The sequence below is a fragment of the Hemiscyllium ocellatum genome, chromosome 3, assembly GCF_020745735.1.
Source record: "Hemiscyllium ocellatum isolate sHemOce1 chromosome 3, sHemOce1.pat.X.cur, whole genome shotgun sequence".
Taxonomy (NCBI): Eukaryota; Metazoa; Chordata; class Chondrichthyes; order Orectolobiformes; family Hemiscylliidae; genus Hemiscyllium; species Hemiscyllium ocellatum.
The window spans coordinates 46753801-46779514 of NC_083403.1; the positions used below are offsets into that span (position 1 = coordinate 46753801).

The 25714-nt window shown below is 41.0% G+C and overlaps 1 protein-coding gene across 14 annotated transcripts in view; it reads right to left on the reverse strand.

Annotated features, from left to right (window-relative positions):
• Nucleotides 1-346: 346 nt before the first annotated feature.
• Nucleotides 347-25714, reverse strand: part of eya4 (EYA transcriptional coactivator and phosphatase 4) — a 545404-nt gene continuing 520036 nt past the window's right edge. For 10 of the 14 annotated variants that reach the window (XM_060849772.1, XM_060849764.1, XM_060849771.1 and 7 more), the window contains 2 exons: nucleotides 21489-21589; nucleotides 347-1749 (listed from right to left, as the gene is read on the reverse strand). In XM_060849772.1, the coding sequence (XP_060705755.1) occupies nucleotides 1669-1749; nucleotides 21489-21589 (182 nt within the window). In that variant the 3' untranslated portion in view covers nucleotides 347-1668. Of the gene's footprint in view, nucleotides 1750-21488; nucleotides 21590-21627; nucleotides 21729-25714 lie in introns of all 14 variants that reach the window. The other 4 variants (XM_060849776.1, XM_060849774.1, XM_060849765.1 and 1 more) reach the window with 1 other exon arrangement.

Sequence of the window (25714 nt, forward strand, 5' to 3'; positions counted from 1 at the left end):
TGAAGATGTCGACTGCATGTGGTATTAAATGTACAAATTTATAATGTGGTAATTGGGGTATTTAACAAAACTAAAACTGGACTGCTGCACAAGCAACAATTGAATACTTAGAAAAACAATTCATTGCAAAATAAAATTTTGGTATGTGATAATGCAATCCAACTGAAAAAAAATCTTGTCCTTTTTGTTCAGATTTTTCCCCTGTCTGCCAATATGCTGTAAAAATATACAATGTACAATTGCATTATTCTGTAGAGGAAGAACTTAGTTTAAAGGCTTTTAACATCAGCTTTAGTTAAAGGTCTCCATCCTTTAAACAACTTATTAAAGTCAATTTGATTGGTGTATTGTATATTAGGAACTACAACACAGGCTTAGAAAGAAAATTGCAACATTGGTTGTAAAAGTTAGATAGCTCTTTGCTTTATGTTATTTGTAAATTGAATCAGTCAATGAAAACTGGACACTTCCTAAGATGCAATAAGCCCATAAACTTGTTCAAAATCCTTATCCACACATCCCCTTTATTCATAGATACATCAAATGGGGAGACAGGAGGTGGATTGGGATACAGCTTCTATAAAGTGAATGAATTCCTGGTATTACAGTTTTAAGATTTAAAGAAAATATGAACTAGCATGAAATCAAATAAGTGCCCAAACCAAAAGTTCTTTTAGAAACTCCCAGAAATGGTAAAGACAAGCATAATATCAAAAAGTGTCAAGCTGTTTCTTATTGACTAAAATAGATTACCTCACAGTTTAAATTAAAATGTTTCTCCTGGATATCATTAAGGATTGTAATTTACAATTAAACACTAAAAGTCCAAGTAAAAAGACAAAAACTCTCCAATTTTTAATTTCCTGTTTAGACCAACAGTCTGGAACAATTCTTCTCTGCTTACACAACGCAGAATTCTTTTATTTCTGATTCTTTTAATAATTTGGTCATTTCAAAAAATTAATCATCACAAAGAGTTTATCTATACATTTGTGGAACAGAAGTTACATTGTAACACACCAACACTGTCTTATTTTAAGGCACAGCACATCGTTTATGTATATTCTTCTTGTCAAGCTTTACAAAAAGTGACTATCCTCATAAAAGCATTACGTTTTTGAATACAGCTGCTAACTTAGAGTAAGCTGTCACAGTAACTAAGTTACACAAACTGCAGGTCTAGATGTGATTGTCAATGTAGCCCAGTGCACCTTTAATGCAGGTTCAGCTTGGATAAGCAGACTAAAGTTTGCTAAAACACTGCATTATTGAGAACATCCAATGGCAAAGGAATGCCGTTGAACAACTTCATGCCGGATGCATTGGTAGCAGCTTCTTGCTTCTTAAAAGAACTAGTTCATTGTAAAAGCTGTTCAAGCATCCTGGGCATTGTTTAATCACTTGAAGAGTTGTAAAATACACACAACTTGCACTTTATCTATAATGAACAATATTTCCTAAGACCAACATAGTTCCTTATGCAGAGTTTTAATGTACCAGTCACTGTTCAGCAGTTTGAATTCACAATAGCCTCACATGACAAATCATATCTCTTCATTTCTTAAGACAAACGTGGAAGCCAGAGGTGTTTCAGATCACAGAGGGAAACTTCATATACTCCTATGTAGGTTGTTAACATTGTATCTCTGGCTGTACTGCTCAAGGCAACTACAAGTATTCCAGTTCCAGTGCTTGATTCAAAGCCAACAGATCAGAGTGGCTCGATATCCTCCAGAATGGCATATTGTGCTACATGAATAAGAAAGAAAAACAAAAAAGCCAGCATTAATAATAACTAAACCAGTATTAAGCACATGTTGATAAATAAACCTATCAATTTCAAAATGTTTCACCTCATACAAACAAAATGACAGTAAGGTTGAGAACTTACTTTAGCTACTGATAATAATGATGTTTCATTTATCAAGGGAGGAAGCATTAGAGAAGCTTGTTGATTTTGCCACAGTCACAGACTACATATAGATTTTGCAAAGACTACATGCTCCCTGGAAAAGGGGTTCCTCCGACAGGAGACCACACAGAATTTCTTAGGAACTTGGCCAAGACAATCACTGATCCTCAAGTGGTTCCCAAACACAATGAATAGAATATCCTTCAGGGATACTGCCTGTTGCATGTATATATTGCCTTTAAGAGAGTTCACCAGTTCCCGCCATGTACAGTGTGTCGAATGTTGTGACTCTGCCTGACAGTCTGTTGTGGGTCTGGAAGCTGCACATTCAGAAATTAGGCAGTTAGCTGTAAATGTCCGCTTCGTAATTTGTAATTACAAATTATGAACATGATGCTGCATGTGGGTGTTCCCAGACTGGACCATTGAAATTCCTAGGATGCTTGTGGACTGGATAGAATTTTTTAAAATTCCAAATAGCTCCTCACAGAAACTTGTTGGGGCAGCTAGGATCCAGTGGGCGTTGGATGTGACTGCCTCAGTTTTTGGTTGTGGGGATGTGGGGTTACTGGCATACCCGCATCCAATTGAAACTGGATGGGTAGGACATAACATTTGTCTACCTTAACTTATTTCCCTGATTGTGACACTGGAAGGTTTGGTACAAGGTATCTACAATGGTGCAGATATCCTCTGCATACTCCAAGGGCAGTATAGTAGAAAGTAGGATCATGATTTCTAGACAGCCTTCCCTATTTAAAAGCACAGCCCAGGTAAAAGTGAAATTACAGTGATCCACTGCAGGCTGCTGGATACTTGGTCTTGAATATTCAACGAAAATCCATGTCATTTCAAGAAATGGACAGAACTCCTGGATGTAACAATGCCATTTAGATGTAGGATGTTGAAGTCAGGAAAATAGCTGTGAAAGGCCAGGGAAGAGGCCTAGCCAGCGATGTCCACATCCTGTGGCTGAACAGATCTTTTTAAATATAATATATTTTTATTAAGAAAAAATAGATTTTTAAATATTACAACAAATACAAAACAATGCAATTCAAAACAGTACAAAAATAGTACAAAACTAAACCCAAATAATAAAAAAATTCCCCAACCCACCCTCCTATACAGAGAAGTATAAAATTTAAAAAAAAACTAAACTAGTTATTTAAATAACTAAATAAATACCTAACCACAAACAAATATATAGTAATAACTCAGCCCAGCCAAACAAAACACTCATACATTCACAGTTCCTCCTCCCTGGATATTGGACTCATGAAACACAATCGTTACGGCTATATAAAAGCCCTTGTTAGTGTGGCAGATAAATCTGTGTCCAGGTATTTCAAAAAGGCTTGCCATGTCTTGTAAAAATTCTCAGTTTTGTGGTGTACCATATTTGTGAGAAAATCCAGGGGAATATGCTCCATAACAATCTTCCGCCAACCCAACAGGCCTGAGGGGGGTTTCTGATACCCAACCTAGCAAGATATTATTCCTTGCACAGAATGTAAGAATATTGAAAGGTTTTGCCTAATGCGCGTCTGCAGGAAATACAGTGGGTAGGCCCAAAAGGAGAGAAATAGGGTCCTTCTCCACCCCTATACCTAAAATCCTCTCCATTGTACCCACCACAGCGCTCCAATATGTTTGAAGCCTGTCACAAGACCAAAGACAATGGGTAAGAGTGCCCATACAGACCTTGCACTTGGGACATGCTGAAGATACCCCTGGTTTAAATTTTGACAAACGGTCTGGGGCTAAGTGGACCCTGTGGAGAATCTTCAACTGTAAAGCATGGGTCCTATTGCAAATTGATATCTTCCTTGCATTCTCCCAAATATCCTCCCATGCCTCTGAAGAAACTTCAACACCCAGCTCTCTTTCCCACATCTTGCAGAGTTGATCAGACTCATCTGAGGTGGCACCCCCCAATTGGTGATATAGAGTATTGACAAAGATTGTACTCTTAGCCCTTAGTACCCCCTCTTTCTATGTCAGATTTGTAGGGATCAGTCAAAAGTGTGGTCCTTTTTTGAATAAAATCCCTAACTTGAAAAAAATGAAAGAGGTCTCTATTAGGTAACTTGTACTTCTGTACTAACTGATCGAAGGACATCATTACATTTCCTCAAATAAATCACCCATGCAAGATATACCCCTAGCTACCCAACATTTAAATCCTGAATCTCGGTTGAAAACTCGGCATACCCACTAAAGGTGTAAACAAAGATGTTTTGCCAATATTACCTTCCCTCTGCCGAATTGCCCTCCATGCTTTAACAGTATTGATGACTATTGGGTTATGGCAATATTCCCTAACTGTCCTCACCTTGTCCAAAAACAGCAAACTGGTAAGGCGGCACCTTGCCTGGAGACTTCGATATCTAGCCATATTGAAAGATGGTCCCCAAAAACCCAATCACTTACGTAGGTCAAAAGCGAGCTTAATTGGTAATTTTTAATGTCCAGGTCTACTCCCTCCAATCTGTGAGGCAACTGCAGTTTGGCTAATTTAATGAGGGGCCGTTTACGGTGCCAGATAAAGGAGCTGAACCAGCTGTTCAGTCTCCTGAGTGTTTGTTTATTGAAAATCAGAGGGAGCATCCGTATAGGGTATAGCAAACGAGGGAGAATATTCATCTTAATAAGCGCGATCCGACCCAACCATGAGACTGGAAGTGCCTCCTATCTTTGGAGATCTTGTTTAATTTTTTTCAAATAATTGTGTAAAATTGGCTTTGAACAGCCGATCCAGAACTGGAGTAATGAATATACCCAAATACACAAAACCGCCCCATGACCACCTCCTTGGGAATCTATAGTCACTCTCAAGAGCCAACTCTTTCGTAAGACCACCCATAGGCATAGCCTCTGATTTAGCAAAATTAATGTTATACCCTGAAAAAGCACCAAATGCGTGGATGTGTTGTATCAGCCAAGGCACTGAGACTGCTGGATTTGTCAAGAAAATTAGAACATCATCTGTATACAGCTAGATCTTATGTAATTTTGACCCCACTTCTGGAGCTGAATATATTGAGATCCCCATGAAGGGCCTCTGCCAACGGTTCAATCACCAACGTAAATAGTAATGGCGAAAGGGGACAGCCCTGCCGGCTGCCCCTAGAAATATTAAAATTGCTTGATTGTACCCTGTTGGTAATGACCGCAGTGAGAGGTACACTGTAGAGAACCTTTACCCATCTTGTGAAAACTTCGCCCAGACCAAACTAGTCTAGAGTATAGAAAAGGTACGGCCTCTCAACTCGGTCAAATGCCTTCTCTGCACCTAAAGAAATCACCAATCCCTGTATTGACTGCTGTCGGCATGCTTGAATTATGTTAAGCAGCCTCCTAACGTTATTGGAGGATCTGCGACTCTTTAGGAAGCCTGTCTGATCCTCTTTAATAATAGAGGGTAACACAGTCTCCAGCCTTAACGCAAGAGCCTTAGAGAGGATCTTAAAGTCCACATTTAAGAGCAAGATGGGCCTGTATGAAGCACAGTCTTCCGGATCCTTCCCTTTTTTAAGGGTAAATGAAATATTGGCCTCTCAGAGATGGTGGGAGACAAACATGACTGTATGAATCATTAAACATATTCAGCATCAGACCTGACAGTATACTTATAAATTCATTATAGAATTCACTGGGAAGTCCATAGCACCCGGAGGAAACCCACACAGCCACGGGATAATGTGCAAACTCCACACAGTCAGTCGCCTGAGTCAGGAATTGAACCCGGGTCTCTGGTGCTGTGAGGCAGCAGTGCTAACCACTGTGCCACCGTGCCGCCCTGAAGTAGTTAGTCCACCATGTTCATATTCAACAAGATCTTCATAAAGGAATAATGATCATCAATCCCTACAGTGTGGAAAGATGCTATTTGGCTCTTTGAGTTCCCACTGACTCTCCAAAGAGCATTCCACCCAGACCCACCCCCTACCCTTTCTTATAACACAGGTACTTATGGAAAGTAAAAAGTGAGGTCTGCAGATGCTGGAGATCAGAGCTGAAAATGTGTTGCTGGTTAGAGCGCAGCAGGTCAGGCAGCATCCAAGGAACAGGAAATTCGACGTTTCAGGCCAGAGCCCTTCATCAGGAATGAGGAGAGGGTGCGAGGCAGGCTAAGATAAAAGGTAGGGAGGAGGGACTTGGGGGAGGGGCGATGGAGATGTGATAGGTGGAAGGATGTCAAGGTGGGGGTGATAGGCCGGAGTGGGGTGGGGGCGGAGAGGTCATGAAGAAGATTGCAGGTTAGGAAGGTGGTGCTGAGTTCGAGGGAATCGACTGAGACAAGGTGGGGGGAGGGGAAATGAGGAAACTGGAGAAATCTGAGTTCATCCCTTGTGGTTGGAGGGTTCCCAGGTAGAAGATGAGGCGCTCTTCCTCCAACCGTCGTGTTGTTATGTTCTGGCGATGGAGGAGTCCAAGGACCTGCATGTCCTTGGTGGAGTGGGAGGGAGAGTTAAAGTGTTGAGCCACGGGGTGGTTGGGTTGGGTTAGTTGGTCCGGGCGTCCCAGAGGTGTTCCCTGAAGTGTTCTGCAAGTAGGCGGCCCGTCTCCCCAATATAGAGGAGGCCACATCGGGTGCAGCGGGTGCAATAGATGATGTATGTGGAGGTGCAGGTGAATTTCTGGCGGATATGGAAGGATCCCTTGGGGCCTTGGAGAGAAGTAAGGGAGGAGGTGTGGGCGCAAGTTTTACATTTCCTCCGGTTGCAGGGGAAGGTGCCGGGAGTGGAGGTTGGGTTGGTGGGGGGTGTGGACCTGACGAGGGAGTCACGAAGGGAGTGGTCTTTGTGGAACGCTGATAGGGGAGGGGAGGGAAATATATCCCTGGTGGTAGGATCCGTTTGGAGGTGGCGGAAATGATGGCGGATGATACACTGTATACGGAGGTTGGTGAGGTGGTAGGTGAGAACCAGTGGGGTTGTCTTGGTGGCGGTAGGAGCGGCGGAGCTCAAGGGCGGAGGAGCGGGAAGTGGAGGAGATGCGGTGGAGGGCATCGTCGATCACGTCTGGGGGGAATCTGTGGTCCTTGAAGAAGGAGGTCATCTGGGCTGTACGGTATTGGAACTGGTCCTCCTGGGGGCAGATGCGGCGGAGACGAAGGAATTGGGAATATGGGATGGCGTTTTTACAGGGGGCAGGGTGGGAGGAGGTGTAGTCCAGGTAGCTGTGGGAGTCAGTCGGTTTATTGTAGATGTCTGTGTTGAGTCGGTCGCCCGAGATAGAAATGGAAAGGTCTAGGAAGGGGAGGGAGGAGTCTGAGACAGTCCAGGTGAATTTGAGGTCGGGATGGAAGGTGTTGGTAAAGTTGATGAACTGTTCAACCTCCTCGTGGGAGCACGAGGCAGTGCCGATACAGTGATCGATGTAGCGGAGGAAAAGGTGGGGGGTGGTGCCAGTGTAGTTGCGGAAGATGGACTGATCCACATATCCTACGAAGAGACAGGCATAGCTGGGGCCCATGCGGGTGCCCGTGGCAACTCCTTTAGTTTGGAGGAAGTGGGAGGATTGGAAAGAGAAGTTATTCAAGGTGAGGACCAGTTCAGTCAGTCGAAGGAGGGTGTCAGTGGAAGGGTACTGTTTGGTGCGGCGGGAAAGGAAGAAGCGGAGGGCTTTGAGTCCTTCGTGATGGGGGATGGAGGTGTACAGGGACTGGATGTCCATCGTGAAGATAAGGCGTTGGGGACCGGGGAAGCGAAAATCATGGAGGAGGTGGAGGGCGTGGGTGGTGTCCCGAACGTAGGTGGGGAGTTCTTGGACTAAAGGGGACAGAACCGTGTCGAGGTACGCGGAGATGAGTTCGGTGGGGCAGGAGCAGGCTGAGACAATGGGTTGGCCGGGGCAGTCAGGTTTGTGGATTTTGGGCATGAGGTAGAAATGGGCGGTGCGGGGTTGTGGGACTGTGAGGTTGGAGGCGGTGGATGGGCGATCCCCTGAGGTGATGAGGTTATGGATGGGCTGGGAGATGATGGTTTGGTGGTGGGAGGTGGAGTCATGGTCAAGGGGGCAATAAGAGGAGGCGTCCGCGAGCTGGCGTTTGGCCTCAGCGTTATAAAGGTCGGTGCGCCAACCTACTACCGCGCCTCCCTTGTCTGCTGGTTTGATGGTGAGGTTGGGGTTGGAGCGGAGGGAGTGGAGGGCTGCACGTTCTGAGGGTGAGGTTGGAGTGGGTGAGAGGGGTGGACAGGTTGAGTCGGTTAATGTCGCGGCGGCAGTTGGCTATAAATAGATCGAGGGTGGGTAAGAGGCCAGCACGGGGTGTCCAGGTGGATGGGGTGTGTTGGAGGCGGGAGAAGGGGTCGTCAGAGGGTGGGCGGGAGTCTTGGTTGCAAAAGTAGGCATGGAAGCGAAGGTGGCGGATGAATTGTTCAATATCTCGCCGCGTGTTGAACTCATTAATCCGAGGGCGTAGGGGAATGAAGGTGAAGCCTCTGCTGAGGACTGATCTTTCATCCTCAGAGAGGGGGAGATCTGGAGGGATGGTGAAGATCCGGCAAGGTTGGGACCTATGGAAAGTACAAGGATTAGCTAATCTTTTTCTATATTATTTACATACGGTTGTATAAAGGTGTTGTGTTAAGATTATTGGTTTGGACCTTTATTAGTGATATATTTCAGAGGACTTCAAAAGGATGTATCTGAGATGGATGAATTATAAACAGATCATGTGTCCATGTTGGGGGAGGAATGTGTTCTGTTCAAACATTTTGAACTCACACCATGCTGTCCTGCTCCCTCTGTCCAGATGCAGCTGGTTTCCACCTTTCTTTTACTTCCACCTCCTTCTGAGGTGACCTCCATATCCAAAGAGGGTGTTGCTGTTGCCTGACCTGCTGTGCTTTTCCAGCACCACTCTAATCTTGACACACCTAATGTGTTGCCTAGAGGAAATGATATACACCATAAAGTTGGAAACCCTCTCAAACGTGTTTATTCATGATTCCCACTGAATCAAGGTAATATCTGTTATAGTAGATACCACATTTCCTGTGTGACTCATGGTCCTTGCATGGAGAGATGATGTTGGTGGGTGAATCAATGAGCCAAGTAACGAAGGTGCATCCTTCATCTCAAAGAAGTCTATTGAGTGTCAGGGAGACCTAAAGATGGTGCTTAATGCAAAGATAAAAGCAAGTTGGTCTGTGAGCATAATAGATGCTCACCAACACCAAATGTTACACAATGACTGATAGCTCTTATAGTTGCAGCATCTTTCTCTGTTGTGATGAAGGGCCTGCCAAGCTCTGTGTGCATTTAACGCTTCTCGAGATCAACAGGTAGCCTGCTATCCTGGAGAACTCACTAAGCTCTCTAAGAACCCTGATCCTCCATCCTCAGGGAAAAGAGAAATCCTTTATCACCCCCGTGATATTTCTACGGAAGGCAAACTGCAAAATGTCCCTAATATTGCCAGTTGCAGTCTGGAGGCACTACAATTTCGTTCCTAATTTTTCAGACATAGTCTCACTCTAGAAGCTTGACGTGATTCATGACAAAGCTTCAGTAGGGACCCCATCACCTATTAAACATTCAGTCTCTCTACCATTCTCACTGCAGTGTGTACCATTCACAAGCTACACAGCAACAATGTTAACTTCCTCCTATCTGTCTAGTCACTATCACAAATATCAACAAGCTGTTCTAAAGGGGAAATTGCCCAGTACATATGCAGCAATTACTTTGCTCATCCACTCCCGGAAGCACAAGCATTAGCAAGCAAGGTGGCCCTGATCTTGGAATACTTAAAGTGCTACCCATGGTCTTCATTCCTTATGGGAAAGAGAACCATTTAGACTTAATTGTCATAGTCATACAGCATGGAAATAGACCCTTTTGTCCAACTATTCCATGCAACCATGTTCCCAAACTAAACTAGTCCCACCTTCCTGCATTTGGCCCATATCCCTCCAAACCTTTCCAATTCATGTACTTATCTAAATGTCTTTCAAACGTTGTAACTCTACTTGCATTCATTCTACACACGGATCGCTCTCTGTGTAAAAAAGGTTTCCCTTGTGTCTTTTTCAAATCTCCCTTCTCTCACCTTAAAAATATACCCCCTAGTTTTGAACTCCCCCACCTTAGGGAAAAGACCTTTGCTATTCACCTCATTTTTGCCCCTCACGGTTTTATAAACCTCTATAAAGTCACCCCTCAACCTCCTATGCTCCACTGAGAAAAATCACAGCCTATTTTTATAGCTCAATCCTGCATTACTGGCAATATCCGGGTAAATCATTTCTGAACCCTCTCCAATTTAATAGTATCCCTACTGTAATAGGACAACCCAGAACTGCACACAGTATTCCAGAAGAGGTCTCACCAATGTCCTGTACACTGATAGTAGTTGCAGTAGGACAGCAACCCTCTCCATGACTTGCTATTCTAAGTTGTTGTGAAGGAAGTAACAGAATTTTGTCATTGTGTCTGCTCTTGGTAAAGCAAAACCTCCAGATGCCTTGCATTAAGCTGATTACAAGATAAGAGTAAGTTCTTGGAAGATCCTCTTGGGCTTAGAACATAGAACATACAACATTGCAGAGCAGTACAGGCCCTTCAGCCCTCGATGTTGTGCCAATCTGTGGAACCAATCTGAAGCCCATCTCTCCTTTTTTTATCTGAAGCCTTTCCATTTTTATCCATATGTCTATCCAATGACCATTTAAATGCTTTTAAACTTGGCAAGTTTACTACTGTTGCAGGAAATGAGTTCCATGCCCCTACTACTCTCTAAGTAAAGAAACTACCTCTGCTCTCAATATCTATCATCCCTCAATTTAAAGCTATGCTCTCTTGTGCTAGCCATCACCATCCAAGGAAAATAGCTCTCTCTGTCCACCCTATCTAACCCTCTGATTATCATGTATGTCTCATGCTTTTCCTTGTATACATGTTTTTCCTCTCTCCTCACAAAGTTTCCTTTCTCTACTTCCTCCTTTGTTTATTATGATCATGCTGCAGAGTAAGAGACACTGCAACTATTTGTCCACGTACTCAGGCAAGATTATATAACTGTCTTAGCTTTTCTGCATCTCACCACAATGCTTCTACCAACATTTTGTGTCACAGATAGACAGGGTGGTTAAGAAGGCATTATCCATCATAGCTCAGACATTTGAGTGTAGGAGTTAGTAAGTCATGTTGAGGTTGTACAGGACATTGATGAGACCTCTTCTGGAATACTGTGTACAGTTCTGGTTGCCCTGTTACAGTAAAGATACTATTAAATTGGAGAGGGTTCAGAAACGATTCACCAGGATATTGCCAATAATGGAGGATGGAGCAATAAAAATAGGCTGCGATTTTTCTCACTGGAGTGTAGAAGGTTGAGGGGTGACTTTATGGATTGGATTAGAATCCCTACAGTATGAAAGCAGGCCCTTCAGCCCAACAAGTCCACACCGACCGTGTGAAGTGTAACCCACCCAGATCCATTCCCTGATCCTATATTTACCTATAATGCACTTAACACTACGGTCAATTTAGCATGGCCAATTCACCTAACCTGCACATCTTTGGATTGTGGGAGGAAACAGGAGCACCCGGAGGAAACCCACGCAGACACGGGGAGAATGTGCAAATTCCACACAGATAGTTGCCCGAGTTTGAAATTAAACCCGGGTTCCTAGCGCTGTGAGGCAGCTTTATAAAATCATGAGGGGCAAAAATAAGGTGAACAGCAAAAGTCTTTACCCTAAGGTGGGGGAGTTCAAAACTTGGAGGTATATTTTTAAGATGAGAGGAGAGAGATTTGAAAAGGACACAGAACGTGGTTAGTGTGTAGAATGAACTGCTGGAGTAAGTGGTGGATGAAGGTAGAGTTGCAAGGTTTAAAAGACATTTGGATAAGTGCATGAATTGGAAAGGTTTGGAATGATATGTGCCAAACACAGAAAGGTGGGACTAGTTTAGTTTGGGAACATGGTTGCACGGAGTAGTTGGACCAAAGGGTCTATTTCCATGTTGTATGACTCTATGACAATTAAGTCAAAATGGTTCCCATAAGGAATGAAGACCATGAGTAGCACTTTAAGTATTCCAAGGTCAGGGCCACCTTGCTTGCCAATGCTTGTGCTTTCAGGAGTGGATAAGTAAAGCAATCACTGCATATGTACTGGCCAATTTCCCCTTTAGAACAGCTTGTTGATATTTGTGATAGTTACTGGACAGATAGGGGGAAGTTAACATTGTTGTTGTGTAGCTTGTAGGTGATACACACTGCAGTGACAACGGTAGAGAGACTGAATGTTTAAGTAGGTGATGGGGTCCCTACTGAAGCTTTGTCGTGAATCATGTCAAGCTTCTTGAGTGAGGTTGTGTCTGAAAAATTAGGAATGAAATTGCTCTTTTCCTTGCCCCAACATAAAATTATGTTCACCATCTTGGACTTAACTGTTCTCCCTAAATCTAATCTCCAGTACCATTCCTGGTATGTGTACCACATTAGAACAAACCAATAAAGCTGGTGCACTAATATTGCATGTTCCTTCTTTGATGTGGGCAAAGGTCAAAATTTTGAAGAGATACAATTTCTGCATTCCTGTTTCAAATCTGCACACCTCAACAGTTTTATTAATTATGAAGCAAATTAAATACTGCTTGGTAAAAATGGAGATTAATATCCATGGAAAATGAAGTTGCAGATAAGCCACAAATGTATGACTATTCCTGAAACCATGAATTATATAATAGAAATATGGAGAGTGTTTAAATGATTTTGTGGTATTTTCCTAAGTTTGTAGGAGTCAGATGTACTTAAATACATAGCATAAGTTTCTGAATCTTGACTGACTTTATGGGGGCGGGGATGAATGGTGGGAAAAATACAAAGATTCATTAATTCCCTCTTGGCTTAAAGGACAGGAAAAGCAGTTTATAAACTTTACAGAATTTTCAACACTCCAGCTGTGGTGGCTTATCCTTGTCAATCAGACATAGGGCAATGTGGACTCAGGATGGTAATGAAAATCAAATGGAACTGAGTTTAACTGAGAGACCACGTCTGGCAGCATCATCCCTCCGAGGTATCCGAGTGCAATTCCTTACTACACAGTGAAGTTTTAAACCAGAACTCTCCAGACCAGTGAGTGAACAGCAAAATCAGATTGGGATGCCTGGAACCCCAAAAGATATAATCTCTGTGTTGATTAATTTTTTAAAAATTGTAATGACATTAAAAGACTTGTGTGTCCTCACTTGCTAACCCCAAAGCTACTCATTAAGAAGAAAGGCATAACCACATTCTGCTCTTAAGTATCTGCCAGTTTGAATTTACATCCAGTTGGGAGGATGTTTACAAGAATAGCTTGATTTTCTTTCACTGTCTCTGGTGAGGCACCTCAGGCTCTGGCCAACCATCACCTCATGAGTTCACCCAAGATTGGAATGTCTCTGAGTGAGCTGCTGCAAGAGTAATTTACTAAGACCCTGCAATCTTGTTCCCCACCCTCCAGAGCAACAACCGCCCCCCCCCCCCATCCCTTTTTTCTGTGCTTCCTTCAATGATGAAACCCATGAAAGGAGGGGTCTACTATAGCAAATCAGGTATGACAATCCTCAACATTCCTTCATTAATCCCATTTTAGAAAGATTTCACTGTTTAATTCATTTACAACAGATGATGTTTTATTCCCAGCTGCAATTTCACAAGTTTTTTTTTGAGAAATACTACAGGGAGGAAAAAATATTTTTGTAGATCAGCAAAATTTCTGGGTTCAGAAACTGTTGTATTTTTAAATTATGTTAAGGAGTGTTACTGCTTATTCAATATGATATTCCAATTTTGCTTACTCTTAATCCTGTATCTGACAGAGCTGAGGCAGCTAATGAAAGGAGACTATTAATGGATTTAAATGTAAGGAATAATTATTTAGTCTCTTTTGGATCATTAATTTTATTTCATCTTCTGTTGCTAATCATAAATCAAAATGGTATCCCCTGTTTTGATTGCTGAGGATGCTGGTTGGAATTTTTCAGTGAATATGATGCACACCTACATGAAAATCATTAGAAATTGGAGAAAGTGCTTCAAAACAATAGTTACAAACTATGCTTTGCTAATATTTCAGAAAGCAGATATAAGCCCCTAGCCTGGTAATGTGAGGAACTTCTACATATAAAATCCCCTAAGGAGTTATAGTATTGACTAATGGGCATAGCAAATGGAAAGGCAGCTGAATTGAAAAATAGAATTCAGGTTTTTAATCTTGCTATCAAATATGTCATCTTTTTGTATGTATCTGTGATATTAATTACAATCTCCAGCACAAATGTCATATTGCTGCACTCTGAACAGCAAGCTGACATTTGCAAAAAGCATCACACAATAATCTGAATTCCCTGTATGAGGCCCATTCCCTGGACTCATTAAACAGATGTAATTATACCCATAGTAGTGCAGTAATAGGTTTATTGAGCTTATCTCAAATTCAACCATGGAAAATTGTGAATTGAATTCAATTCATCTGCTAATTTGTGGGCTGGCATGAGAAAGAATGATCGTGAAAGGTGACATGTTGCCATGAAAACCCAACTGGTTCACTAATATTCTTCAGTGAAGCCAACATGCCAGTCTACTCTTGTCTGACAACATGTGGTTCAGCTCTATGCAATTGACCTTCAGGGCATTCTGAAGTCCTGGAAAGTCACTTGAACATCATCATTATATCCAGCTGTGAGCAACAAATGTGGTTTTACCATTGCTCACACACCAAGAACAAGAAGAAATTGTGAAGCAGGGTCTGGACTGTTTTCTATTAGTCAGGCAATGTGCCAATTCTAAAGCACTGAGGATCATCAAACTGTTGTTAATGACACTTTTTATGGCTCAAAAGTTTCATCTTCAAATAGGCGAGCTAATTGCGGGGCTCATCCAATAGTGCCATCCATGGCAGCTGGTAGAATTTAAATTTAAGTATTAACGTCTGGCATTGATAACTAGTCTCAGTAATGATGACTATCAAACTTCCATTGTCATAAAACACCATCATGTTCACTCATTTCTTTTATAGAATAATTATCAAATGCCTACAGTGCAGAAGCAGGTCATTCGACTCATCGAGTCTGTACCGATCCTCTGAAGAGCATACACCCAAACCTAACCCTCTAACGTTACTTTTCTTTTGGCTAATCCACCAAACCTACACATACCTGGTCACTCTGGGCAATTTAGCATGGCCAATCCACCCACCTTTAGACTGTGGAGGAAACCGGAGCAACCCAGAGGAAACATACACAGACATGGGGAAAAAGTGCAAACTCCACTTAGGGAAATGAAGCTGCTCTTATAACCAGGTCTGATCTAAGTATGATTCTAGACCCACCAAAACGTGGTTCACTCTGAAATGGCTGAGCAACCCATTCAGCTCAAGGGCAATTAGAGATGGACAAAAATTCACATACAGACAGAAATACCTACATTCCACGCAAGAATATTAAATTTACTTTTAAGTGTTGAATTTAAGCCTTTCCGGTCCTTTATACTTTGAACTAAGGTGAACAAAATATTTACGCATTGGCAATGGGACTGATGCCTCTATCACCCGTTTTTACAGGTAGGAGCAGCTAGTACGTTATATCTCGACATCCATTTTCGCAGTTGGCACATGCATTTCAAGCAATATGGATATGATTGGTCTACAGTAAAACAACGAATTATCCAAGCCAAAGAAAAAAATGTCTCACTTCCTATGGTAAAAGCACATCCAAAACAAATTCTGGACATGTGCACGTCATGAGTTTGGAATTTTCTGGCAGTGTTACCAGGTCATTAACTTTAAGAAATGTAAAATTGGATTAGAATAGAGTTCCAAACTGTCCCTCAGATAATCTATTTCTCTGCAGCCACCAACATTCAAATGGTTAGCAGGAGTGCAATTTATTAAAGCAACAGTCCATTCTATTTAAACTTAATTGCACAATTCATGCCAAAAGAGCAGGGAATAATCAGTCAGGATATTGACTATATTTCATGGATTCAACATCATTCACTGCCAGGACTGTACAATATATTTTCAAATCTGTATTTCCAGCATAAGAAATGAGCCAACAGTGCTTTTCTCTTCCTTTTTAATTGCTCCAGACTGTCAAAATGGGGTAACTTTCCTGATCTATTGTATTATTTAAATATTAACTGAGCACACATTAAGATTCTAGCCTTCCAAAGCAGGCATTAGGATTTAAATTTGTTTGCCTTTATGTATAAATGTAGAATCAAAGCTAGACATCATCGTGTGTCCCAACTGTATAGCTGATGCTGGCCTCACATTGGGCCTTACCGACAATAATTAGACAAGCCCCCACAGTTAATTTACCGATTTGTAGATGAAGAATTTTGAGACATGAGGGTCACTGACAGCAGCCTGATAACCCTTGGACAAAACACCACATATATGTTGAACAGGGAAGGTCTTAGAAAGATACAAAAAAACTTTCTTTATTAGGCCCTGAAGAATCCTGATCAGAGCAGGGATTAGTCTCTGTTCAGCTCATTTTGTTTAGTTCATTCATGTGTTGTGGATGCCACCAGCAATGATTTTCTTGGACATTTTGAACGGACCTCACCAATGCATTCAGTCACCTTTGAAGACATACAGAATGGTTTGGTATCCCGTTACAGTGTGCCATTAGAGTTAAACATTGCCATGAGTCTGGGGTCACATGTAGACCAGACCAACTCGAGCTAACTCCTTTCCTTCCCGACAAGACATTTTTCAAGCAGATGGAATTTTACAACTAACCACCAGTTTCATGGTCAATATTACTCATAGAACGATTTATTCAAAATGTACTTCATTAATTGAACTTAAATTTTCAAGCTGCTGCAGTAAATTTGAACTTATATCTCAAACATTAGACTAGACTCAAGCTTACCAGGTAAAACAATGACTGCAGAGGCTGGAAACCAGATTCTGGATTAGTGGTGCTGGAAGAGCACAGCAGTTCAGGCAGCATCCGAGGAGCAAGCTTACCAGTCCAGCAACATAAAATTACACGAAATAGGTACTAAACTAGGCAGTAAAGCCCATCAAACTAACTCCACAATTTAATAAGATCATGACAGATCTGACTGTGGTATTAACTCCAAATTTCTGCATGTCTCCCATAAGAAATCAAAAATGTGTCTTGAACTTATCCAATGACCTAGCCTCCATTGCTTTCTGGGGAAGAGAATTTGAAAGACTTCAAGAGAAGAAATTTCTCTTCATCTCCACCTTAAATTAGAGGTCTCTTATTTATACATTGTGCTCCTGTTTCTCGATTCTTTCACCAGAGGAAACATCCTTTCTGCACCCATGCTGTCAAACACCCTCAAAATCTTAGGTGTTTCAATAGGCTCACCCCTCACTTTCTAAACTCTCATGACTATAAGATGTAGGCCCAAACTGTTCAACCTTCCTCAGAAAATAACATTTACTTCAGGAATCAGTTAAATGAATATTTGCTGAACTCTTTCGAAACCAAGATCCCTGTGGCACTCTATATTTCATAGTTTATCAACCTGAAAGTGACTCATTTTTCTAGAGTTTCTGTTTCCTGTGGGTTAGCCAATTCTCTACCCATGCTAAAATGCCAACACCAAGACCATGAGCTCATACTTTGTGCAATAACATTTTACCTGACATCTTTATTTGTAAAGACCTTTTGGAAATCCAAATACACAACATCTAGTGATTCCCCTTTAGCGACCCTTCTTGTTAAATCTCCAAAAAAAATTCATAAATGTAGCAAACATAATTTCTCTTTCACCAAACCTTGTTGACCTGTTGATTTTATTCTGACATTGTAAAAACCCTGCTTCTACCTCCTTAATAATGGATTCCAGCATTTTCCCAATGTCAAATATTACACTAGCTGGGCCATACTTGGTGCTTTTTGTCTCACTCTTTCCTTGAGCATTGGTATCACATTTGTAGGTTTCCAATCAACTGGGACTTTTTGGAATTTAGAGAATTTTGCAAGATTACAACCAATGCTTCCTCTAGCTCTGCATCATTTCATTTAGGTCCATAAAGTTCAAGCCATCAGGATTTGTCAGGCTTCAGTTCCATTATTTTTTTCAAATATATTTATAATGTCCATGAATGTTTTCAGTTCCTTTACTTCTTTTAGCCTTTGCTTTTCTACTTTTTCATGAATATGGTTTCTGCCTCTACTGTGAAGATAGATTCCTATCATTAATACTCTTGTTTCAGCCTCTAAAGAACTCTTGCATATTTTTGCTTCCTTTTATAATTTACTTTTAAGTTTTAACTTTTTAAAAAGTTTTCTTGATAATTTTCACTCTTACTCCAATTTATTCCTTCCTATTTTTTCGTCATGTTTTGCTGATTTCTAATTATCCCAACCTTCTTTCCAGGACAGTACATCCTTTTGTCAACTTAATATCATGCTTAATGTCATTCATCTGTCATGATGGTTCATCCTTCTCATAGGGTCTTTCTTTCTCAATTGAATATATCTTTGAAGAGAGTTATGAAATATCTCCTTCAATGTGTACCGCTGCTTCTTTACTATATTAGCTTGAACATACTTTGCAATTCGGCTTTAGTCAACAATGCCTTCATGCATTTTAAATTAGCTATATTTATGTTTGAGACACTAGTATCAGCTTAGTGCAAACATGCAAATAAATTGTTATTCAAGTGTAATCTCATTGCTGGATTATGGAACATTGTTGAATTCTCAAGTAAAACAAGGCCACCTTGTGTTTACAAATGCTTTATAAAGGAGACAGATTACTACATTTAGAATTGTTTTATTAGTTACCTTACATAACTCAAGATTTTAAAGTAGCTAATCTATTATGTTATGATCACTCTTAATTAGAAGATTTCTTGCTCTGAGTTCATTACTTAATCCTTTCTCATTGCATATTATCAGATCCAAAATAGCCTGTTCTCTTGCTAGTTCCAGAACATATTATTTTAAGAAACTCTCCCAAAACACTCTATAAACTCATTCTTCAGACTGTCTTTGCCAACTTGATTTGTCCCATCTATAGACAATTAAAATCTCCCATGATTATTTCCATATCTTCGTTGGACCCCCATTATTTATTGATTTATACTCCACTGTACCGTGTAAGTATGTCAGGCAGTTGTAAACCTCTCCCACCAGTGAATTATCTATTTTCTATTCCTTACCTTCAACCAAAATGATTCTACATTTTGATTCTCTGATCCAAGTTCATTTCTCACTACTAGAATGACATGGGTAAGACTATGAAAGTCCTTCAGTACAGGATGCTTGAATAGCTAAGGACTAAATTCTCCTTTCATTCCCTTTTCCATTCTTCCTGTATTTCTGAAATATCAAATATCCTTGAATAATGGTCCTGCGCTGCTTGACTGAGCTGTCTGGGAACGATTTGCTGACAGTTACTCCTTTCACAAGGATCTGAACATTATTGCCCTTTCACTGTGGCAGAAACATGGTTGATATTTCTAGTCTGTGGGAAAACATTTCAGAGCTCGGTTACATGATGGCATCTGCAGTGGCGAGGTGCCCACTGTGGACTTATGTTGGTGTTGGTGGTGGGTTGGGCCCAGTATGGGACCCATCAGCACTGGAGGTGGCTGGATTGAAGTGGGTGGCCCTGCGTAGACTCATGGTGATGGCAGTGTTGCTGGAGGTGGGATGGTGCCGAAGAACGGCGGGTCATTTCCAGTGGTGATGGCTCGGCGAAGGGACTCAAAGGGTCTTAGCATTGGGGTGGAGAAGCCTATCACTACCTGCAGACTTACCCTCCACTATTACCTTGTCATTTTTGTTTTAAGTTTTCAAACCTCATCTATACAACTCCTTATCCATTTAGTTCAAAACTAAAGATTGAGCACTACAGATACGATTTACCAGTCCACTGGTTTCAGCAATAGTTAGGTGAAGGCTGTTTCAAAGGTAGAGCTCCCTCCTTCCCCCTAACTGATGCCAATATCCCATGAATCTAAACCTACTTTTCCACCCATGAGCCTCTGATCGTATTTATCCTACAGCAGTTTGATCACGGGCCATATAATAATGGAGATATTATCACCATTATGTTCAGCTCTCTAATTTAGTTTCCTGGATGCTCATACTCACTCAACTCCCTCTTTCTTAGTTAAGAAGAACTACCTATATCATTGGTACCCACATGGACCAAGACAACTGGATCTTTTCATTCCCACTCAGTGTTTCTCTCCAGCTTCGGAAGATGTCCCTCACCCTAGCATGGGGCAAGCTACACAGCCTGCAGGACTGATGTTTTGGGCTGGAGAGGACAGTGTCCATCTTCCCAACTATGCTACACCTTTATATTCCTTTTTGCTCCCCCCATTTGAACATGCTCATCCTCCCTGCAGTCCCTGCTCTGATCCAGCTGTGAGAACATTAAATCTTTGCAAAGACTGAGGCTACTCCATTGTCACCTATGGATCACCATATTTGTCACTCTTACAGTTACACCCTCATAGGGCTCCTCGAATGCTCTCCAACCTGCTGTGCTTTTCCAGCACCACTCTGATCTAAACTCTAGTTACACCCTCATGTCCATTCTCAAAGAAACATTACCAGGGGATTTTAGAGAGGAACTTACAGCAGCAGAGGACACGTGTAAAATGGTTCAATCTTATTTTGAGTTGGACATTTTTCAGGCACTATTGTACAGCATGTGTTTTGCTGCTGTAATTTTGTCTCATTCTGCCTGTTTAACAGGAAAAACCAAAGTCCAGTCTCTTTTTCATCAGAACATTGACATGAATTGAAAATTGAGTGAAATAAATAGACCAGATTTTGATCCATGTTTTTCCACTGGAATCTTATAATTTGTCTCATTGCAATGACTGCTAATTCAAATGAGATAAGCAGGACCTCATTGACTATTATGCTATCCAAACTTTCCATCAGTAACTGGTTAAAACAAAACACATCCAAGACCATCTAAATCAAAATATAGTGAATGGATTAGCAACTGGGCCTCTAGGTACTGAGCAATTAATCTTCAAATTATCAGTCAACTTTAATCTGCATTAAAGTTTTAGTCCTTAGAAGATCTCCTCTGATACATGGTCCTGTGGGTTGCAGATTACAAAATAGAACTAATGTCACATTTTAGAATATTAAGAAATTCTAATGTTTATAGTTGCATAATTAACATGTTTTCATACAAAAGATGACTGTGGATGTTGCATTTTATAATGTCATTGTGTAAATTTTCTAATGATATAATCCTTGACAAAAAACACATCACAATTGGTACTTAAAGCATGCAGAAACCTTTTCTGATCCATGAAAGGCCATATAAAGGGGCACACACCATTTCTTAAAAACCATGCAAGAAAGGAAAGCAATTAACCACCACCTTAAAATTAAGATCAAATCTATTATCTAATAAGGTTTATTTAATTAATTCTACTTCACAAAGTGACTTTTTCAGAGTGCTGTCTCATCATGCTCTACAAGCTAACACATTAATGCACACTTGGAAAAATCTTTTCCAACATCACATAAATTCAAACAAAGCAAAGCCCAGGATAAAAGATCTAAATGGTGCACCAACAATATTTAGCAGACTTGTTACCTTTTTTGCTGCCTGTTCTTCTTCTACACCATCCCCAATAACAACATATACTACTTTTCTGCCAAACCTTTGCATAATTCGTTCAAAGCAACTTTCTTTGCCTGGAAGATAAATGAGGAAGAGTTCAGGGTGAATTTACCTGAGTAGCGGCATGCTCTTCATCTCGGGCATCTCCAATGACAACATAAGTAACTTTAGTGCCAAATTTGGACACTATACGCTGAAAACAGCTTTCTTTGCCTGAAAAACAATGCATGGCTCAGCCTTTCAATTTGTTTTACTATACTGCGTATCATTAAAATCTGTCTTTTGGGAACATACTCAAATTACCTTTGGGCAAAAAATTAAGAATGATAGGTTATGATATCCTCTATTCATTTGAATACAGACAACTGTTTTAGGTTTCATCTTCCTCAAACCAAAAGTAATGGTGTAGCTCAGTCTGTCACCCGTCTCTATTTTATCACTTTTATCACTTCTGAAGACATATCTTTTCCCCAGTAAGGATCTTCGATCCAATTGTTAGCTGCGTGTAGGCTGACAGTTTTAAAAGCTGGGTTTCTCAATGTTCCAAATTTTCCTATTTACTTTTTCTCCTTCTATCTACAGGAACCGAATCATGCTGGTACACAAATGCTGTCAAGGGAGGGTTTTTTTTGTCTAAATGGTTATTCTCCTTTGTGGAGAGACAGTAAATGCTGGTAGGGAGCTGCGTGACAGTTGGTTCCTGTTTTCAGCTGTCATTGACACACCAGAGATGAAATTAGCTTTTGATCAAAGTGCATTTTGGGCAATAGTGAATCAACGTCCCATTTTACACCAGCCAATTTTCATTTCAATTCACCTTATAATGCCCAATACACTCCAGCATGCCAGGGCCACCTGTAGAAATATGATAACAGGTCTCAGGAAGTGGTGGTGAAGACACTTGAATTGTTTGAATGCAAGTAGTGATTCTTATAACAGATACCTCTCCCTCTAATTTAGGCAAACATTATCCGTAGTTTCACTTGGTAGCATTCCCATGGAATACCAGTGGTAACCTCTCGATGTTTCTGTGTTGGAAGAATTTCTTAAGGTTGAATTTGGTTTCCACAATAATCTTGCTTTAAATTCCATATTTACTTTTTGAGCACTTTTTTTGGGAGGTCAGTACATAGATTTCTTTAGGTGCTTTTGTGGAAAGAATATTGGTCTCCGAGATTGGACTTTGTTGCACTTGAGTTCATGTTTCTTATCCATTAAATGGTGCCACCAGGTTCAATTTCTCCCCTGAATTGTTTCACTTTGCAGACTTGATAGAGTTTAACTTCTTTTAATATTGTCTTATTAATCTTTAAAAACAATTTTAAAATGCATAATACTAATGTTTAATATGCAAGGATCCTGCAAACTCAGTAAGTTTCACTGGAGTAACAACCGAACAATTTCACATCAATTTCTCATACAGTTATAGTATTATGCTTAGCTCAGTTGGTTGAACAGCTGGTTTGTGATGCAAAGTTACATCAACAGTTTGAGTTCAATTCCTTTATGAGCTGAGATTACCTTGAAGAACTCTCCTTCTCAACTTCTCCCCGTGCCTGAGGCATGGTGACTATCAGGTCAAACTACCACCAGTCATCTCTCTCTAATGAGTAAGCAGCTCTGTGGTCTGGTAAGACTGTGGTGACTATACCTTTACCTTAGTGTTCGAAACATAGTAGAAATTCACATACAGTTTCGGTGAGAGCAACTCGGGTCTCACACCAGTGAGCTCTATGTAAATAAGGGCAATTACAGAGCCAAGAAGAAAGAGTTATCTAAAACAGACTGGGAAAATAAACTAAAGGGAACGTTAGTGGATGAACAGTTAGCTTAATATCAATGGCTGGGAAAATGCTAAAGATCAGTGCTAAGGAAGAAATATCAGGATATTTAGAAGTGGAATACATTGTTCAAGATGCAGCTCATAATCACCTTCTCAAGGACAATTAGGGATGGGCAATAAATGATGGTCCAGTCGCAATGCATTCATCCCATGAATGAATTTTTAAAAAAGCTGAACACAATCAAACAGAGTTAACATGATTTTGTAAAAGGAAAATCACATCTGACAAATTTATTAAGATTTGATAAAGTGGAACTGGTAGATGAAGTATATTTGGATTTTCAGAAGGTGTTCGATGAAGTGTCACATATAAGTTTACACACAGGGATATGAACTCACAGTATTGGGGGATATGTATTAGCATGGACCGAGGACTGTTTAACACATGGATGACAAATAGTTCTGACTACTGTGTCATTTTCATGTTGTAAACTTGTAAATAGTAGAGAGCCATAAAAGTTTGTCCTGAGGCCTAAATTATTTAATATCTACCTTATGAGTTGGAGGTGGCAGTGTAATGATTCTAAATTTGCAGATGATATAAAAATAGGTGTGAAGATGTTCTGATAATGACATAAGGAATCTGCAAGAGGATATGGATAGGTTGAGCAATGGGCAAAAAAAACCCCTGAGTCGATGGAGTTTAATGCAGTAAAATTATGGGGTTATGCTCTTTGGTAGGAAGAATTAAATAGGAGACTGCTGTTTAAATGGAGAAAGAATCCAAAAAATTACCCAGCACGGGGGGATCTAGGTGTTCTTTTGCATAAAACACAAAATTTTAGTCTGCAGGTGCTGCAAGAAATTATTGCTTGGGTGTTTGAAGCTCAGAAACAGAGACCTTTTGTGACAACTGTACAGAGTAATGGTGAGGCTACACCTGGAAAACTGTGTACAGTTTTGGTCCCTGTATTTAAAAAAGGATATAATGACATTGGAAGCAATTCAAAAGAGATTCACTTGGCTGATTGCTGGTTTGGGGTTGGCTTATCCCGAACAGCTAATCAGACATTAGTTGGGGATGAGGATGGGGATGGGGATGGCAGAGTTGGTGGTGGTGGTGGTGGCTGCAGTATATATCATGGTCTGAAGTTGTTGAATTAATGTTGAGTCAACAAGGTTGTAAAGGATCTAAATGAAAAATAGTAGACTGGTCCTCCAGTTTGTACTGGGCTTCATTGGATAGAAATATGAGAATGAGAATGAGAGCAAAATGGTATAGTGACATGGTCTGCACGGAATGTAAGGGCTATATTTGCAGACTGAGCGATGTGTTCTGCAATGTTTTCACCAACCTACATTTATAAAGAGACTGAAAAGAGTACAAGTAAATCACAGCTTCATCTGAAAGAATATTTGGATCCTTGCACATTGAGGAGGGAGAATATAATGGACAAGTGTTATACCTCTTATAATTTTATGGGAAGGTGCTCTGGGAAGGGGATGAGGATCTGGGGCAAAAGAAAACAGGGAGAACTAGCCATTTGGATACAGAACTGGCTCAAAAGTAGAAGACAGAGGGTGGTGGTTGAGGGTTGTTTTTCAGACTGGAGGTCTGTGACCAGTGGAGTGCCACAAAGATCGGTGCTGGGTCCTCTACTTTTTGTAATTTATATAAATGATTTGGATGCGAGCATAAGAGGTATGGTTAGTAAGTTTGCAAATGACACCAAAATTGAAGGTGTAGTGGACAGTGAAGAAGGTTACCTCAGATTACAACAGGATCTTGGTCAGATGGGCCAATGGACTGAGAATGGCAGATGGAGTTTAATTCAGATAAATATGAAGTGCTGCATTTTGTGAAAGCAAATCTTAGCAGGACATGTACACTTAATGGTAAATTAGATTAGATTAGATTACTTACAGTGTGGAAACAGGCCCTTCGGCCCAACAAGTCCACACCGACCCGCCGAAGCGCAACCCACCCATATCCCTACATTTACCCCTTACCTAACACTATGGGCAATTTAGCATGGCCAATTCACCTGACCCGCACATCTTTGGACTGTGGGAGGAAACCGGAGCACCCGGAGGAAACCCACGCAGACACGGGGAGAACGTGCAAACTCCACACAGTCAGTCGCCTGAGGCTGGAATTGAACCCGGGTCTCTGGCGCTGTGAGGCAGCAGTGCTAACCACTGTGCCACCGTGCCGCCCACTATGTCCTAGGGAGTGTTGCTGAACAAAAAGACCTTGGAGTGCAGGTTCATAACTCTTTGAAAGTGGAGTGGCAGGTAGATAGGATAATGAAAAAGGCGTTTGGTATGCTTTCCTTTATTGGTCAGAGTATTGAGTACAGGAGTTGGGAGGTCATGTTGCGGCTGTACAGCACTTTGATTAGGCCACTGTTAGAAT